This window comes from Salvia miltiorrhiza, chromosome 7 (assembly GCF_028751815.1).
Source record: "Salvia miltiorrhiza cultivar Shanhuang (shh) chromosome 7, IMPLAD_Smil_shh, whole genome shotgun sequence".
Lineage (NCBI taxonomy): Eukaryota > Viridiplantae > Streptophyta > Magnoliopsida > Lamiales > Lamiaceae > Salvia > Salvia miltiorrhiza.
Window position 1 is genome coordinate 4,679,954 of NC_080393.1, and position 16,116 is coordinate 4,696,069.

The 16,116-nt window shown below is 35.6% G+C and overlaps 2 protein-coding genes across 3 annotated transcripts; one reads left to right on the forward strand and one right to left on the reverse strand.

Annotated features, from left to right (window-relative positions):
• The first annotated feature begins 7,928 nt into the window (after positions 1–7,928).
• LOC130991880 (hydroxyethylthiazole kinase) lies at positions 7,929–10,032 on the forward strand. The gene is made up of 2 exons (XM_057916321.1): positions 7,929–8,669; positions 9,542–10,032. The coding sequence occupies exons 1-2, from the start codon at positions 8,178–8,180 to the stop codon at positions 9,932–9,934; spliced, it is 885 nt and encodes a 294-aa protein (XP_057772304.1). The 5' UTR covers positions 7,929–8,177; the 3' UTR covers positions 9,935–10,032.
• A 1,229-nt stretch (positions 10,033–11,261) lies between these two features.
• Positions 11,262–15,678, reverse strand: LOC130991847 (uncharacterized). Of its 2 annotated transcripts, none has more exons than XM_057916262.1 (13): positions 15,446–15,678; positions 14,536–14,795; positions 13,925–14,001; positions 13,589–13,748; positions 13,476–13,500; positions 13,162–13,251; positions 12,751–12,922; positions 12,546–12,619; positions 12,386–12,452; positions 12,178–12,249; positions 11,889–12,025; positions 11,543–11,616; positions 11,262–11,458 (listed from the first exon to the last, which is right to left on the reverse strand). In XM_057916262.1, exons 2-13 carry the CDS (start codon positions 14,768–14,770, stop codon positions 11,382–11,384), a joined length of 1,260 nt encoding a protein of 419 aa, XP_057772245.1. In that variant the 5' UTR covers positions 14,771–14,795; positions 15,446–15,678; the 3' UTR covers positions 11,262–11,381. The 2 variants fall into 2 exon arrangements, with proteins under 2 accessions (XP_057772245.1, XP_057772244.1); XM_057916261.1 differs by having other exon boundaries at positions 12,751–12,925; positions 15,446–15,671.
• Between the last annotated feature and the right edge of the window lie 438 nt (positions 15,679–16,116).

Below are 16,116 nucleotides of genomic sequence, written 5' to 3' on the forward strand. Positions count from 1 at the left end.
GACGCGCGACGTCTGATGGCGTCGTTGCTTCGCGCGCGGTGGCGTCGGGCTGACAGGCGAAAGGCGGCAGGCCGGCAGCGGGGCTCCGGGCGTGGCTGACGGGATTTGGAGGGAGGCGGCAGCTGCTGCACTTCTTCTTCAAACCCTTGCTACAGAACCGGGTATGGGCACTGGGCTGGGCGGCTGGGCCTAGTTCACTTGCTGGGCCGCGAGTCCTTGGGCCTTGGAGGCTGGGCTTATGATTTTTTTTAATGTAAAGGCCCCTTTTGTGGGCTGAAACTATTTAAAAAAAAAAATCTGTTATTAATTTAGAATTAATAATATTAATCCCAATTTCAGAATTAAGTTTATTAATTAGATTAATAAATCTTGATTACTATTATTTTAGAAATAATAATAATCATTGTGTGTTTATATTAATTTGGAATTAATATAAATTAATTAGGTTAATGAATTTTATTTAGTATTATTATTTTGAAATAATAATATTGAATGTATATTTATATTAATTTGGAATTGATATAAATTGACTAATTCATTAATTTGATTTATAAATCATGAATTATTATTATTTTTGAAATAATAATAATTGATGAGTTTTTATATTAATTTTGAATTAATATATGAAATTATTATTTTTGAAATAATAATGTTGTATTAATTTGGAATTAATACAAATTGATTAACCCATATTTTAATTGGAGAATAAAATTTTAATTGGATTAAGGAATTTTATTCGTAGAGATTCTATGTTGTTTTGTGATAAGCATGCTATTTGATTTTATGCTTATTTTAACTATAGTAGTTAGAGACCGCTTTTATGCTTGGGTAGGCGGCACCCAGTATATGTAGTCCGCGTTACTATGTATGGGTAGGCGGCACCCAATACGTGTGGTCCGCATTTCGTATGCCTGGGTAGGCGGCACCCAGTAATTGTGTTGCTATTTAATATTGGATATTAAATATAAGCAATTAGTATCACATGTTAAATCCCCATTAAATATAAGTCTTTGTGAAAGCACAAAACGCGTCGTCCATCATAATTGTCTGAGCAACCCATCCTTTTCGATCAAGAGTATTTACATAAAATTGTATGCTCTAATCTACAAGGCCAAGGCTCATTCATAGGTTGGCACCGTGTGATGGGGTTGACTTACTTAAATCATTTTGGAACGCAAAGCGACCAAGAATAATTTAAGGACGCAGATTAATTGGATTAATCAACCAAGAATTGCAAAATTGTTGTTGCAATTGGCTTAGAGGCCTACTAAGTGATATTATTGTAGTCATCAGCAAAGCAGAGGCTGCATAATATTGACTTGGATCTTGGACCACTAAGATTTATATTGATTATAAATCCGTATTTTATGTTGGGGGCATAAGATATGTTAAAATTAGTGGGAGCTAATCAAAACAAAATGCCTTGTTTGATTAGTAAAATAAATGTGACTTTTTGATTTGATTCCTTTTACTGCTTTCTTTTATCTCTGTTTTATCTGCAACTGTTTTGTTATGTTTGTTGGATACGGTAAATTGACTAGGTCAAACTTTCTGGATTGACCGCGTAATTTGCGTTTGGTGCTAAGGCTAGACAGGATTGATTATGTCTTGGAGAAATCAATCCACATCATCCTTAATGTGACTTTAGAAACTTTCAAAATGTTTGACATTGAAAGTTATAAGAAACATATGGATGATGTAACTTCTGCTAAATGTGTCATGTTTGTGTCAATGAGTTTAGAACTACATAAACAACATGATCACATGTTACGATTGAGATGTTGATGCACCTGAAGAGTGTTAATGCTTTAGAAGCTAAGACCATAAAGTATGAGATACTCATGGATCTCTTCAGGATTAATCTACATGGAGTAGACAAGGTCTCTATGGATGTCTTGAAAAAGATTGAGTTAATTGAGAGGATGGCCACGATTGGAACGAGACTATTCGATATTTGTCTCAATCAACTTAATCTTGCAGTAATGATCTGTCTCATTTGTGAACTTCATAGTGAATTCAAAATGAACAATAGGACAGTGACACTGCCATGAGTTTCATGACATGTTAAGAACGATTTTGAATCGTCTTCCACTAAGGACAAATAAGTTCTTATGATTAATGATTCTGCCAATTCTAACCCAAAAAGGAAAGAAAAGGTAAAAGAAGGATCTAAGAACTAAATTTTGCATCCTAAGGTGGAAACCAAAAGAAGCAGAAGTTACCCAAAGATAAAATACTTTTTGTCAAGAAAATGACACTGGAATGGATACTGCTTGATGTTCAAAACATTGGATGTTTTGATAGCAGAATTTGGTATATTTTTCATTGAGGTGAACATGTAACAACTCATACTCCTGGGTATTAGATACGAGTTATAGTTCACACATTTTTAAAATGTGTGTTGTCTAACTAAAAACAGGAGAGTGGGACCAAGGAAATTTGACTTACGCATTTGTTTTGAGCAATAGTTGCTGCTAAATGCATAATGTCTTATGGATTTGATCTATCTCTGGGTTTGTGGACATGTTAGATTGTTATTTTGTTCTTGGAATTACGAGGAATATAATTTACATTCTCGTGTTAGACATTGAAGTTTTTCTATCCATTTTACTTATAGAATTTATTCTACTTTGCTTAATGGAGATGAAAATATTTCACTTGAGAATACTTTATATTTGCTCAATGCGAACAAAATATCCTCAGTGTGTAAAATAAACCATCACAAGCAATGCGAATAGTCCGACTTAACTTTGGCATGTAGGCTTGATCACTTAATGAGAAATGATTAACAAGATCGAGAAAGTTAGACTATCTCACACTTTTGACTTAAAGTCTTAAAGTGCTTGTGAAATCACATCTCAAGGTTAAAATGACCAGCGAGCCACTTTCTAGGAAAAGAATACAAGCTAAAGAAGTACTTGAGTTGATTCACATAGTGATATGTGGACCATTTCTAACTCAAGCACAAAGTGGATATTCGTACTTCACAACTTTCACAGACGATTTCTTAAGGTATAGAAATGTGTATCTTATGAAACACAAATCAGAAACTTTGAGAAATCTATGGAGTTTAAGTTAGAAGTCAAGAAACAACTTGGAGAAGTATTTAATCTCTAAGATTAGATCGAGAAAGAAATACTTAAGCCATGTGTTCGTCGATTGCTTGAAGTCATATGGAATCCATCCACAATGGACTCCTCTAGGGATACCTTATCTGAGTTGGGTATCCGAAAGGAGAAATCGAACATCATTAGATATGATTCGATCCATAATGAGCTTCTCAAAACTTTCAGTGTATCTTTGGGACCATGCCTTGTTTATTATTGCTTATATTCTGAACCAAGTTCCACTTGAATTAGTTGAGTAAATATCATATGATTGTGGTATTGAAGTTTTACACATGTGTGAACCTTGGGTTACACTACATATGTAGAGAAAATGCTCACTGATTAGTTGGAATCAAAAGTGAGAAGTGTTACTTTGTGAGATATCCGAAGAAAACACGAGAATACTACTATTTTCTTTGAAAATATAAGTTCTCAGTTTTAGGATTGCGATGTTTCTTGAAAAGACTTGGTCTATAGAGAACAAGATCGTTATGACTTAGATCTTGACAAGATTTGAGAGCCACAAAGTCAACATTGAGGAAGAAAACTTGTTAGATGGTCTAAACAAGGATTTAGTGGGAGCTGTTCATGATCTTATTGGTACTGATGCACTACTTAGAGCGTCAGACACATCCAATAAGAGCAGTATTGAAGATTATGCAGAAATGCAAGATTCTTCAATATGGGGGGAGATGTGACATTGGATGTCGAAGATTCTTCATCATGATATAACATACCAACTTCCTCAAGTTCAGAATCACGAAGAGCCTGCACAAATGCAAAACTCAGCGTTGTACATAAGTTCTAAAGAACGTAAACCAACTAAAGAATGTATCTATTGATCTAGGATCAAGATGATAAAGAATTTGGAATTGGTGATGAACTTAGAACCTATGCGAAACTATGATAGTCATAGGTTCCATGATGGTCATATATTCTTAGAAGTGGCAAAAGCCATAAAATCTAAAATGGATTGGTTAGACCTTAACTGAGTCATCATCTGGGGTAATATCCATTTGATGCTAATGACAATGTGCAAACCTGCAAGGCGAGGTTAGTGGCAAAAGGTTATATAATCACTGTGAGAGCATTGATTATGATGAAATCTTTTCACTAATTGCTAAAGTCAAGTCCATTGAGATTTTGCTTGTTGATATGAACTAAAACAAGCTTCTAGAATATGGAACAAATGTTTTGACAAAGAAATCAAATCGTTTGATTTTGGTCAAAAGCAAATAAAGTATTGTGTTTATAGGAAACACAAGAATGAGAACACAATTTTCATCATCATTTATGTATGACATATTGAAAATGAAAATTATTGTACTCATGATGCAATCCATGAAAGACTAGTTGTAAATTTCCTTCATGGTGAAGGATTTGAGTAAAGCCTATTATATCCTTGGGATCAAGATCTATTGAGTTTGAGCTAATAGATTGTTAGGCTATCAAAATCCACTTACATAGGCAAGATGTTAAGGCGATACTCCATGAATAAGTTCGAAAGGACATCTACCGATGGAATATAGCATCTATTTGTAAAGAAAGGATTGTCCTTCTAATGACAATGAGATTTAACGCACAAAGGATGATCCTAACGCTAGGGCAATAGGATGGTCATGAATGTCATGATTTTCACTACACAAGGTGTAGTCTGTGTGCTTAACATCATTGACAGATTTTAAGAGATATTAGAAACAAAAGATTATGTTAGATCAAGTTCCCACATAAGAGGACATAGCTAATCCTTTTGACCAGTTGTTATGCATTATGAATCATAACAAGCACTTTGAGTGTTTGGGCATTGAATATCTTTGAGACTGGCTTTAGTCAGTGGGAGTAAAAAGTAATATGTCTAGAAATAATCTGTGTTGAGACTTATTACTTGATCACATTTATGACATTTGATGTCACTAATGGCATTATGCATTTATTTGATTGAATACTTTGATTATTTGTTTTCATTCAATTAAATGTTTCCATGAGTTTATATTGTTGCTAATTTAGTGGGAGGTTAGCAATAGAGTATAACTCTTAAAGAGCCCCAACTAAGGATCATCAAGATTGGGATATTGATGATATGTTATAAGTTGGCATGCGATCTGTATCACATTCTTAGAGAATATAGTTGTTCCCACGACTATGAGATATTAGATACTCGTGATAGATGCATGGATACTTTAGAGAGTATTGGCATACCCAACCAATATATCATTTGTTTTGGTGTCTATGATTATTGGTGTGTGGAGTTTGTGACAGTCCTTTGACTTGAGGGCAATGCTTATCTTACTTATTGAATGGTATACTTTGACCAAGTACAATGCTTGCACTCCAACCGAAGGGGTAGATACGGCTTGTGTTGGGTATATCGGGATATAAGAGAAGGTGGTAGTTGTGCCAAGATAGGATTCATTCCTCGATTTACATTTCGAGAAGAACACTCAGTTTCTCTATATTACTTGACCGTTAAGTCACTGGCCAGTGCAATTGATATGTTCGAACTTTAAAAGTTGAACATGATCGATGGAGGTCATTTAATAAAGATGAGATAAATTGATAGAGCTATTAGAAAGACACAATGGCAAATTCTAGGCTCTATCGAGTGGTTCGTGAATGAAAGGATGTTACTATATCTTCGCATAAAGGTTTTGTTTACAGAATCCACGTAAACGTTCTTCATATATCGAGTTCGCTACACAACGCAGTCTAGGAGTTTTGTGTAGACTTTAATTTGATTATCGTCGATAATGGAGGCCTAAAGGGTCACACTTTATGTGTATTGTTGATTCGCTTAAGAGTGCAAAGTTAGTGCTTGGTGTTTAATCTAATGCTAGTCCAAGTGGGAGATTGAAAGATATTATGGACTAGATTAGGATATATTTGATATATTCTAATACTAAGTAAGACAGTTCAAGTGTGAATTCCTTAGTCGTAATTGTTGACTCAAGTGTGAATTCCTTAGTCGTAATTGTTGACTAAGGAAGACAAGACAATTTAGAATTGTCTTCTTCGCTTATAAATAAGGGAGCTTGGTCTTACGAATGAAAATATACGAAAACATTAGAAGCTTTTGCTTGTGAAACACCTAGAGAGTACTATGGTTTCAATCGGAGATTTCCTAGCTGTCGAAGATTGAAACATGCACTGGGAATTGTTCCTGCATCGAATCGACATACACGTGGATACCTCTAGTGGTGGATTCAATTCGCAGGAATCGAGATGCACGTTTACTACACAACGAGTAAGTTAATTTTATTGTTGTGTACGTTTGTAATCTCTACACATGAATCAATTGTAAATCTAGATCTAATCCTTGACTGTTATTTCCGCTGCGTATCATTGGATGATGTCAAGGATATCCAACAGAGAATTGAGGGGAGAAGGCGAAAGAGAGTTGGAGAGTGGAGAGCGGTGCAGGACTTGGTCAGATGGCTTGCGGGCTACGGGATTTGGACGGCGGTCCGGCGGGTGGCTTGCGAACGGCGGACAACGGGATTTGGATGGCGAAAGAGAGTGAGACGAGTTGGAGAGACTGGAGAGGAGAGCGACGCTCAGGAGCAGGAGAGTTAGGGGGGATTTGAAAATTAGGGTTAGCAGTTAGGGGGGGAATATTATTAAATTAATTATATATTCGGTCGGTTCGGTTTTCGACCGACCAAAATCGGAAAAATCAAACCGGCCGATCAAACCGAATTTTTCTACAAAAATGGGCCGAACCGACCGAAAGCTATGAAAAAACCGACCGAAAACCGATCGGTTCGGCCATTTTTCGATCGATTTTTTCGGCCAATTCGGTTTTTGCTCACCCCTAGATACAGCAGGGGCATTTAATTCGATAAATGAGATAGATAAAATTAATATGATTAAAGGATGATTTAATAATTTATTAAAGAATTATTAGAGTGTGAGTCGAATTATTTATTGTGAATCGAATCAAATAAATTAAATACTTAATTAAATTAAATTATTTTTATCAATCATATTTTATTTCAAATCAAATGACTCGTAAAATATTCATCGCTTAAATTATCCTGAAAATAAACACTTTTTTCAGTGTTTGAAAAAATAACATTAAGTGAACGCAACAGTGATACTTTTTACACCGAGGAGAGGTGGCGGTGCAATTGTGTTTGAGTGTTTTAGGAATGCGCCAGAGGTCAATCGTGTCTATGTTTGAGTGTTTTAGGGAGCAGAAATTACTCCCTCTGTCCCAGAAGAATGTGTACTCTTTTTTATTTTATAACGTCCACAAGAGTGTACATTTTTCTTTTTTAGACTCTTTCTTTTACTAATAAAAATGATCTATTTCTTCCACTAACAACACGTTCACCTAATATTTATTAAAACTCGTGCCACCAACAATTATACACGCTCTTATGGGACGGAGGAAGTATTATTTAGGGATTTACCAATTTAGGAATTAGAATAAATAATCTAATTAAGATTTAGAAATTATTTGGTTTTAAAAAAAGATTTAGAAATTATTTAGATTTTAAATCATTGGTAAATATTAAATTAAATTAATAAAGAGTATTTTAATATGAGTTATTTTTGCCACGACCACGTATTGAGTTGAGTAGGATCCACGTCAGATTGTGCCTCGCCGTAAAAATTCGTTGTGTGCATAATAAAAGAAAAGTACAAAGATTATATATTTATAGGCAGATTTTAAAATGAAGTGTAAAATTAAAAAATAGAAAATATTCGAGAATTTACCTGCCGAAACCCCTTTTACATATATTTTCCAATCATCTATTAAAGTCAATGCCCTCTAAACTACATCATATTTTTAGTGAATAAAGAGTGTAGTAATTAATAAATTGATAATTTCACAAAAAAAAATAAAATTAAAGCTATTTCTAACACTAGATGCAACAATTTTTCTGATGCAGCGAGTGGTCTTCAAATGTCCTCTTCAAAGGTGCTCACAATACTCTTCTCTTTTCTCCGGAAAAGCAGAAATTTTCAATAACAAAATCAACGATTGAAAAAAACGAAGAAATAGCCAAAAAAAAAAACCTATACGCTATCCTTTATTTCTTGTGGCGGCGCATCAATACCGCCACCGCCATGGGCGACAAAACACTCAATCGACGGCGACAGCAACCCGAACCTGCCGCCGCCGATGAAAAGTTCGAATCTTGGGCCCAGCTAGCGTGGGCCCACTTGGAAGACGTACGGAATTCGCCTTCACCGCCGCTAATCCAGTGCATCACAAACTTCGTCTCCATGGATTTGGTCGCCAACGTCCTGCTCTCCGCCGGCGCGTCGCCGGCGATGATACACTGCGTCGAAGAGATCCCTGACTTCACGCCCAAGGTCCACGCGCTCTACATCAACGTCGGAACCCTCACGCCGGCCTGGCTGCCGGCGATGAAGATGGCCGCGGCCGTCGCCAATGAGGCCAAACGGCCGTGGGTGCTGGACCCGGTGGCCGCCGGAGCTTCCGGTTTCCGGTTAAGGGCGTGTTTGGACCTGCTGACGCTGAGGCCGAGTGTTGTTAGGGGCAATGGGTCTGAGATTTTGGCGCTTTTTAAGGGCTCTGTTGATGCAAATTCTAAGGTAATATAACAGTATGACTTTGAAAAACACAAACTTTATTTCTTCTAGTATGTTTTTATACTACATTTGTGTAATTCACGTGAACAAGATTGATCTTAAATTGTGATAATGTTTGTTGCATTTCGTCTTCTTGATCACTGCTCCACATTTTTTGATTAATTTGATCTTTTATGAGATCTTTGTTTATGTAACATTGGTAAGTTTTGGTTTAGCTATACTTCTATGCCTGTGATCATTAATAAGTAATTTAAAGGATTTTTGTGCAAAAAAAGAAACAATGGTTTTGAATCTTTTGATCATTCATACTATGGTTTTGCATGTGAGCTTTTTAAATATACAAACTTCCAATTGTTCTGTTTCTTTATGCAATTGTCAATTGACTCTTAAATTATAATACTGAAATGGATGCTCTAAATTCTACATAGCTCAAATTTCAGATGTGCTAAACAATATAATTGGATATCTACGTTACTTCAGCTTGTCATGATGACGTTAATTTATCACTTTAGCTAGTCACGATAATATTAATTCGCTCAAAATTGACAACTATATGAAAAATCAAACAATTAAAAGTTTCTATATTTGGAAGCAGAGTTTTTAGTTCATGTATCTAGGCGCAACTTTCCCTTTATTCAAATCCGACTCTTAGCACTGCAGAATTTGTTTTTCCATGCTGTAAGATTAGTGCCTCAAGCCTTAGTTTTTTGGGACTAAAATTCCATCAATCAATCAGAAAATCTGCAGTATATACATTGTGGAAAAAGTTTATAAATAAATTGCAGATATCTTCACAAAGCCTCTTAAGTAATCAGCTCTTCATCATGACTATAATTTCTAGAAATCTTTCCAACTTTTTTCATCATAATCTGCAGGGGGTGGACAGCACACACGAATCAATGGACGCCGTAGATGCAGCGAGGTCCCTGGCTCGAGCCTGTGGGTGCGTAGTAGCGGTGTCTGGGGCCGTGGACATAGTCACGGATGGAGAGCGCGTCGTCGGAGCTAGAAACGGGGTTCCTATGCTGCAGAAGATCACAGCAACGGGATGCGCGGTGACGGCCCTCATTGCTGCATTCGTAGCAGTGAATCCATCACAGCCGTTTGAAGCCACCGCTGCTGCATTGTCCGTGTTTGGCGTCGCTGGCGAAGTGGGCACAGGCTCGGCTGGAGGGCCGGGCTCGTTGCGGGTGCACTTGATCGACGCGCTTCACGGCCTGGATCGAGCTGTTGTTCTTCAAAGAGTGAACATCGGCGACGTTTCATGATCGGTATCTTAGGAAGGAAAGCTCATAAAATGAGGCATTGTATATTATTGATGTTATAATAAAGCCTCTACGTTTTACGTCCCCAAAGCGACACCAAACGGTGCGAACACCTGTTTGCGAACAATGAGTTCTACGGTTTTAATTAAATATTAAAAGATCGTTTAAGCTTTTCTTGAGAGTATGGCTTGGGTTACTTATCTTAAAAAAGCAAGTGCATCTTACATTCTTTAATCGATAAATATATTTCGGCTAATCTATCCCACTAGCTATAACAAGTTACATAATTTTGAAGTATTTTGGACAAATCTTTTTTGAATATAACATACCACAAATTCTTTATTTATTATTATTATTATTATTATTATTATTATTATTATTACTTTTTCAATTTATTCACAATTTTATTATACGTGTCCCCATCTCAAATCCTTATTTTTTATTTAAAAATTGATTTCTTTGTCCACTCACAAACATTTATTAAAACATGTATCAAACTCTTTTGTGCACTATTTTAGAACAGATAAATTGAAGTAATATATTTGTACTAGAAGACAAGAGAGAAGAATGTACCCTTATCAATTGTTATTTAATTTTTGTTATCTTTTCTTTTATGCATATTCATTATTTTGCAATAAGTATAGTATATTATTTGATAGTTAAAAATTTTCGCTAGTAACATGAGGCTTGATAATTATTATATGTGTCACAAAAATTAATATTTGTTATATGGTATAAATTATAACTAGGAGTCACTAATAGTTACATTTTCAAATGTCACTAATTTTTATAACACAAATATTAGATATCTAGCCTTATATCACGGGTAGAAACTTTTATTATGGCCATAATTTAGGGAAGAAGGATTTCTGAAAGGTGGATCGCTCCGGTGTAAATCGGAACAAGAGTGGCTCGAAATGTTTTCCTTTGTCAACAGGATTATGTTACAGATGTGGTTGTGCTTTTGTTTTTTTTGTAGCTTTCTCAGGAAATGGAAGCTATGGAAATAGATCATGTCATGAAAGTGATTAAGCTGTGTAGATGGCATGAAACGTGGTGTAATTAATGTTATTTTAATTGGTAATCTATTATTTAAAAAAAATTATTAATTCATTATTTTTATTAGACAATTTATTTATAAGCCTTCTCAATAGTTATAGATATAAAGTATTCTTTGTAGATTTGAGTGACAAATAAATGTATATCAAAATAGATTTATGTTTTATAAATATAATAATAAATATATACTTTGACATGGATAAAATAGGCAATCCACAAGTTGTGCCTTAGACTACCTCAGGCTCTTTTTCTATTAGTATAGATAGAAAAATAAAGAAATGAGAAACAATATACTATATATTTGCATGTGTGTATATATAAAGTTCCAACATACACATATATATAGCTACATTACATTGTGTATCAAAATTCATACTCCCAACATATTTATCTACACTTGCTCTGTAGTCTCCTCTTCATGGTTCATTACTTTGGTTTGCTTCAACGTTGGAAATATCAGCTTCCACACTGCCCATTTTCCACAATTTTTCATCCATCATCATTCATCACAAACAAAATAGAGAGAGAAAGAGAGAGGGAGAGAGCACATACTGTATATTGTGGCTGCAAACCACTCGTTCACAATCTTCACCCATGTACTAGCCCACCCCACATCAATACTCCATCTGTATTTTCTTACACAATTGTGTTAGGAAACACATCAACACACACACACACACATATGTATAGGGAATGATTCAAATAAAACTTTTTTATTGTGAGAATTGCAAGACCTATGCACTGAATGTACAAGGTAACTGCACTGAACTCTACACTCAACGAATATCGCAAATTACTTGTAAGTTTAGTGCAGAGTTCTCACTATATGAAGGTTTTTATTTAAGCCACGCCCATATATATAAACCAAATACAGAAAGAAACTAACTAGTCCACTTACTTTCTTGTCAAGCTCCCCAAATTCCAACTTATGAATAGCATTGCAAAATACATCGCCCCCAACGAGAACACGAGGTGGAAGAATCCATACCCGTATGGAAGATCATCTTCTTCCTGATGAGCTTCATCCTTACGGAACTGCATCATCACAGGAGACGACGTGCCTGTTAGTATCTCATTGGCCATTTTTATCAACTCATGGCCTCAGCTTTGGCACTTTTTTTTCTTCTTTTTGCGTATTTAATAGGTTAGGACAATTTTTCAAAGTTCGGGCTATAAGTTGATTATACCTGGAATGATTCTGAGTCGATCCCCGTTGAAAATGTGGCAATCACAATTGCACATAGAGCAATGACAAATCCCTGTAAGAAACAGCACAAGGCAAACAGAGAAATTATAAGCAAATTAGAGTGAAATGATCTTCTCGTTCAAATTGATTTACACGAAACGAAGTAGAAATGCAACTAGGATGAATCAGATTAGTGTGTTAGATCTTACAACTATTGTAGGCCAACCAATATGTCCACTTTCTTCCTGATGGCTGCATTTCTCAGTGCCAGGCTCACTGCATCCGAACGTGACAAATGGAGATCGATGATTCTGTTGTTTCTCAAAGCATATTTTTCACGAAAAATGAGAGATGTGAGATTTATCTTACCTTCTTATAGCAGTCCAGCAGAGGAAAACAATGTAAGAAGCCATAATCCCTGAAGACAGCAAGCCTCTGTTCACCTGTCTTAACCATGACAACGAGTCGTATATCACTACATATTTCGTCTAAATATGTAGTAACAAATGTATGCATTGTTGGTTAAATGATAAATGTGTTGCGCGTGAAAAATATTTTTAGTGCAAAGTCGTACCTTAGAATGCAACGATATGACCATCATCACTATGAGCAGAACTCCGGTCCATGTGATGAAGAATATGTTGAGAGTGCACGACATCTTTGAGGCGTAGAGCACGTACATCACAGCGATCCCACAGACAGACGCGATGTAGAATACTGTTGACATGAATAGCCCAATGGAACAGCTGCTGCAGACAGTAAGGAAAATTGTATTTGCATTAGATCCAATTTTGGTATGTTCAGAGATACCAAAAAAGCATAAGTATAGCTATAATATCATTGTCTTTTCTTGAATAATCATAGCCTTGGATATTTATGCAGAAATTCGACGTAGTTTCTCAGAGGATTTTCTTGCTCCGTTCTTCGACAGATAAGATGAAATATATCAGAATGTAGTTAGGTTTAAGGAAGGTATATGTTGTACCTAGATTTCTTTTTGTCGTCGGACATCCAATAGTTGTTCCACCAGGTGATAAATTCAATCACACTAATGAGCTGGAGAATTAAAAAAATCCTGCAACATGTGAGTTACATCAAATATTGATGCATATTAATATAACAGAATGCAGAATCTAAATCAGATTTGATAGATATATAAATATGATGAATGATTTTCTCAGAAACAAGACATTGGTTTGGATTCAATATTTTGGTAAAAGGTTTTACAGAATACAAATAAGTAATCTTCAAGATCTCAATGTTCTATATTCTATATTGATAAAATGAGAGGAAGATTACCCTGCACCAACACGAGCGAGTTCACCTGCAAAACATAGCCAACCCAAGCTTCTTAAATAAAAGAAATATGAAAAAACTATTTCAACTCTGCTCTCTCTCACAATGTTACATACCGTATAGTTGAATATAGTCCGAGGGAATGAAGAAGGGAATCACGAAGGAGATAAGCAGCATAACGGACTTCAAACCCCACCATCCGGAGTGCCATGCTGCTCGTACTTGATACAATTTGCTGGTGTTACATGTCGTCAGAAACATTAGGAAGAAGAATATCTAGATTCATATATGTCAAGGAAGATCATTCCTTACATCCGATGTTTAGATGCCTTTCATAATAAAAAAACAAAATCTTCTTCGATCATTAAGTAGAAATGTTGTAGTCCTAAAAATGATCAAGTATAGAGAATTTAGAGATGTCAAAGAAATTGACGAGGAGCGTGTAAGGATACGAAGCATCCTAAACTGACACGAAGCACTCCCATTGTATGGTAACATTCTCTTTCCTGCGCCCCGCATGCTCTTGAGTCTACAATACGAATATTTAGAAAATAACTCAATAATTAATCAATATGCAGAGCTCAGATATATATAGATATATAAGATCAATATATTTCAAGAGTGAAAAGTTAGTGGGAATTCAATAGGCCATATACAACTCCATCCCATTATTTCAAATTGGAAACTAATAGCTAAATGTTTGGAAATCCAGTATGCTTGTATAAATTTCTTCAATTCCAGCTCATATTCAATAATCAGATACAAGAAGTAAAGCAAAGTAAGTTTTCAACATATTCAAAAGACAAGTAATCTCAATCAATCTGATGCTTTCATTAAACCAATATTGCTCAAACAGACTTCCTATTCCACATCAATGTAAACTCGAAAGTACTAATTATCTTAGCATTCACCCAAAAGCCTCTGCCACGAAAGCAGAACAACGAGTGCAACAGAGAGGCAACGAAACACACAGCACAAACAAGAGGAAAAACATCCATTTGAGCAAATGTTGCATACTTTCTCTCCTGCACAATGTGAAAACGAAAGCAAATGCAAAACTTACAAGGCAGCATAGGCAAAATCCTTTCACCATAATCCCTGAAGAGCCAAGCTATAATATTCGTCAATAGAAACACGACACCGTAAGCATAACGAGCCCTCAAAGACTTCTTCTTCCGGGCAGAGCACTTAACATCCTTCTGCCCTGCACCGGGCAGTTCTTGGCCACGGGAGCCTCCATTCTCCCTCGATGAGGTCCCTGTCGTTGCAGGCTCGACACTCCGGCCATTCTCATTCATCCTAATCGAGGAAAACTAATCGCTCCTGCTAAACATGATATGGAACACTACTGATCAGCTGAGTTCCACATCTTACTATAATCTAAGTAAAACACTTTTCACTAAATTTCAAGCCATTATATTGATCATTCATTCATTCTTCTTAAATATGTTACAAATAATGGTGGAATTTTGCCACTAGCAAGATTCCTTCTTATAGCCAACCAATCATCCAGCAAGAAAAGTATATATCTGTGAAATGTACGTTATTCTCAAGCAAGGAATAAGTTGATTCAAGTAAATCTTTTCCTCTCAATTAAAATATTACAATTAATATTAAATTAAAGAATTAATTAATAAAATACAGTAAACTTGCAGGCTTTGAAGGAGTAATCAAGAATTAAACCCTTTTCAAGACTTCCAAGATTTAGCAATGTGCAATAACTTGTGCGTAAAAATAATAGTTAAATTACTCAATACATTTTCAAAAAAGACGAATTTCTGTTGGCCTAAGATTTGAAAATGTCAGCATCCGACATTCTTGAAAAGAAAGAAAATCGTAAATTTTTGTGAAACAATAAAAATAAACCAAACCCAAATAAGAAAATCTAATTCAAGAAGCAGAGCAACACAAAATGTGGTAGGAAATTAATCATGCATAATAGAAACTCTATAAATTCTTGAAATGAAACGAACCCTTTTTCTTTCCCTCTCACTCTTGGTGATGGAGAGACAAGCTTCTTCAAACTTCCCTTCTCTCTCTGTAGGAGAGAGAATTCACACACACACAGTCACTTCATCAAGAAAAGGCTATAAATAAGCTGCTAGAAACTCACTTTTTTGTTCTTTAGCAAGAGAAAAAGAGAGAGGGGGAAAAAACTAAGCCCCAGAAAAATGAATCATATTAACAACCCACTTTTGTCACATGCATAATAAGCTTTTTCGATTTGTTTATTTATAATTTGCGAATTAATAATGCAGACTTCAAAAGTCAGCAGCAACGAGTGTGTATGCGGCAGTAGCACTTTGGAGTTAGTGCCTCTTCTTGCATATGTCTATTCGCTCTGATTCTTTGTTTGTCGCTCGGGAATTTCTTCCCATCCACTCACAAACAGACCTAGGATTTTTAAAATCAAGGAACCAAATTATTTTTTCTATTCAAAAATAAATTTAAACGAATGAAATTACATTTTGTATAATCTAAATGTAAGTAATTAAAAAAAAATCACGAAGAATATCTGATCGTGCTCGAAACTTGGCTCTGTCCCTGCATTCACCTTTATTATAAAAGGAACATCAAAATGTTGGATACACTGTGTTACCGTACAACCGGGTTGACCCGTATCCATAATAATATTATTTATATG

What these genes read in the sequence shown, in the direction of transcription:
- LOC130991880 (XM_057916321.1), top strand. Translation starts at nt 8,178, where the DNA reads ATGGGCGACAAAACACTCAATCGACGGCGACAGCAACCCGAACCTGCC. An exon ending in CTGTTGATGCAAATTCTAAG is followed by an intron (nt 8,670 to 9,541) that starts GTAATATAACAG and finishes CATAATCTGCAG; the next exon opens with GGGGTGGACAGCACACACGA.
- LOC130991847 (XM_057916261.1), bottom strand. Translation starts at nt 14,770, where the DNA reads ATGAATGAGAATGGCCGGAGTGTCGAGCCTGCAACGACAGGGACCTCA. An exon ending in TGCTGGACTGCTATAAGAAG is followed by an intron (nt 12,453 to 12,545) that starts GTAAGATAAATC and finishes GTTCGGATGCAG; the next exon opens with TGAGCCTGGCACTGAGAAAT. An exon ending in TCGACTCAGAATCATTCCAG is followed by an intron (nt 12,026 to 12,177) that starts GTATAATCAACT and finishes GTGATGATGCAG; the next exon opens with TTCCGTAAGGATGAAGCTCA.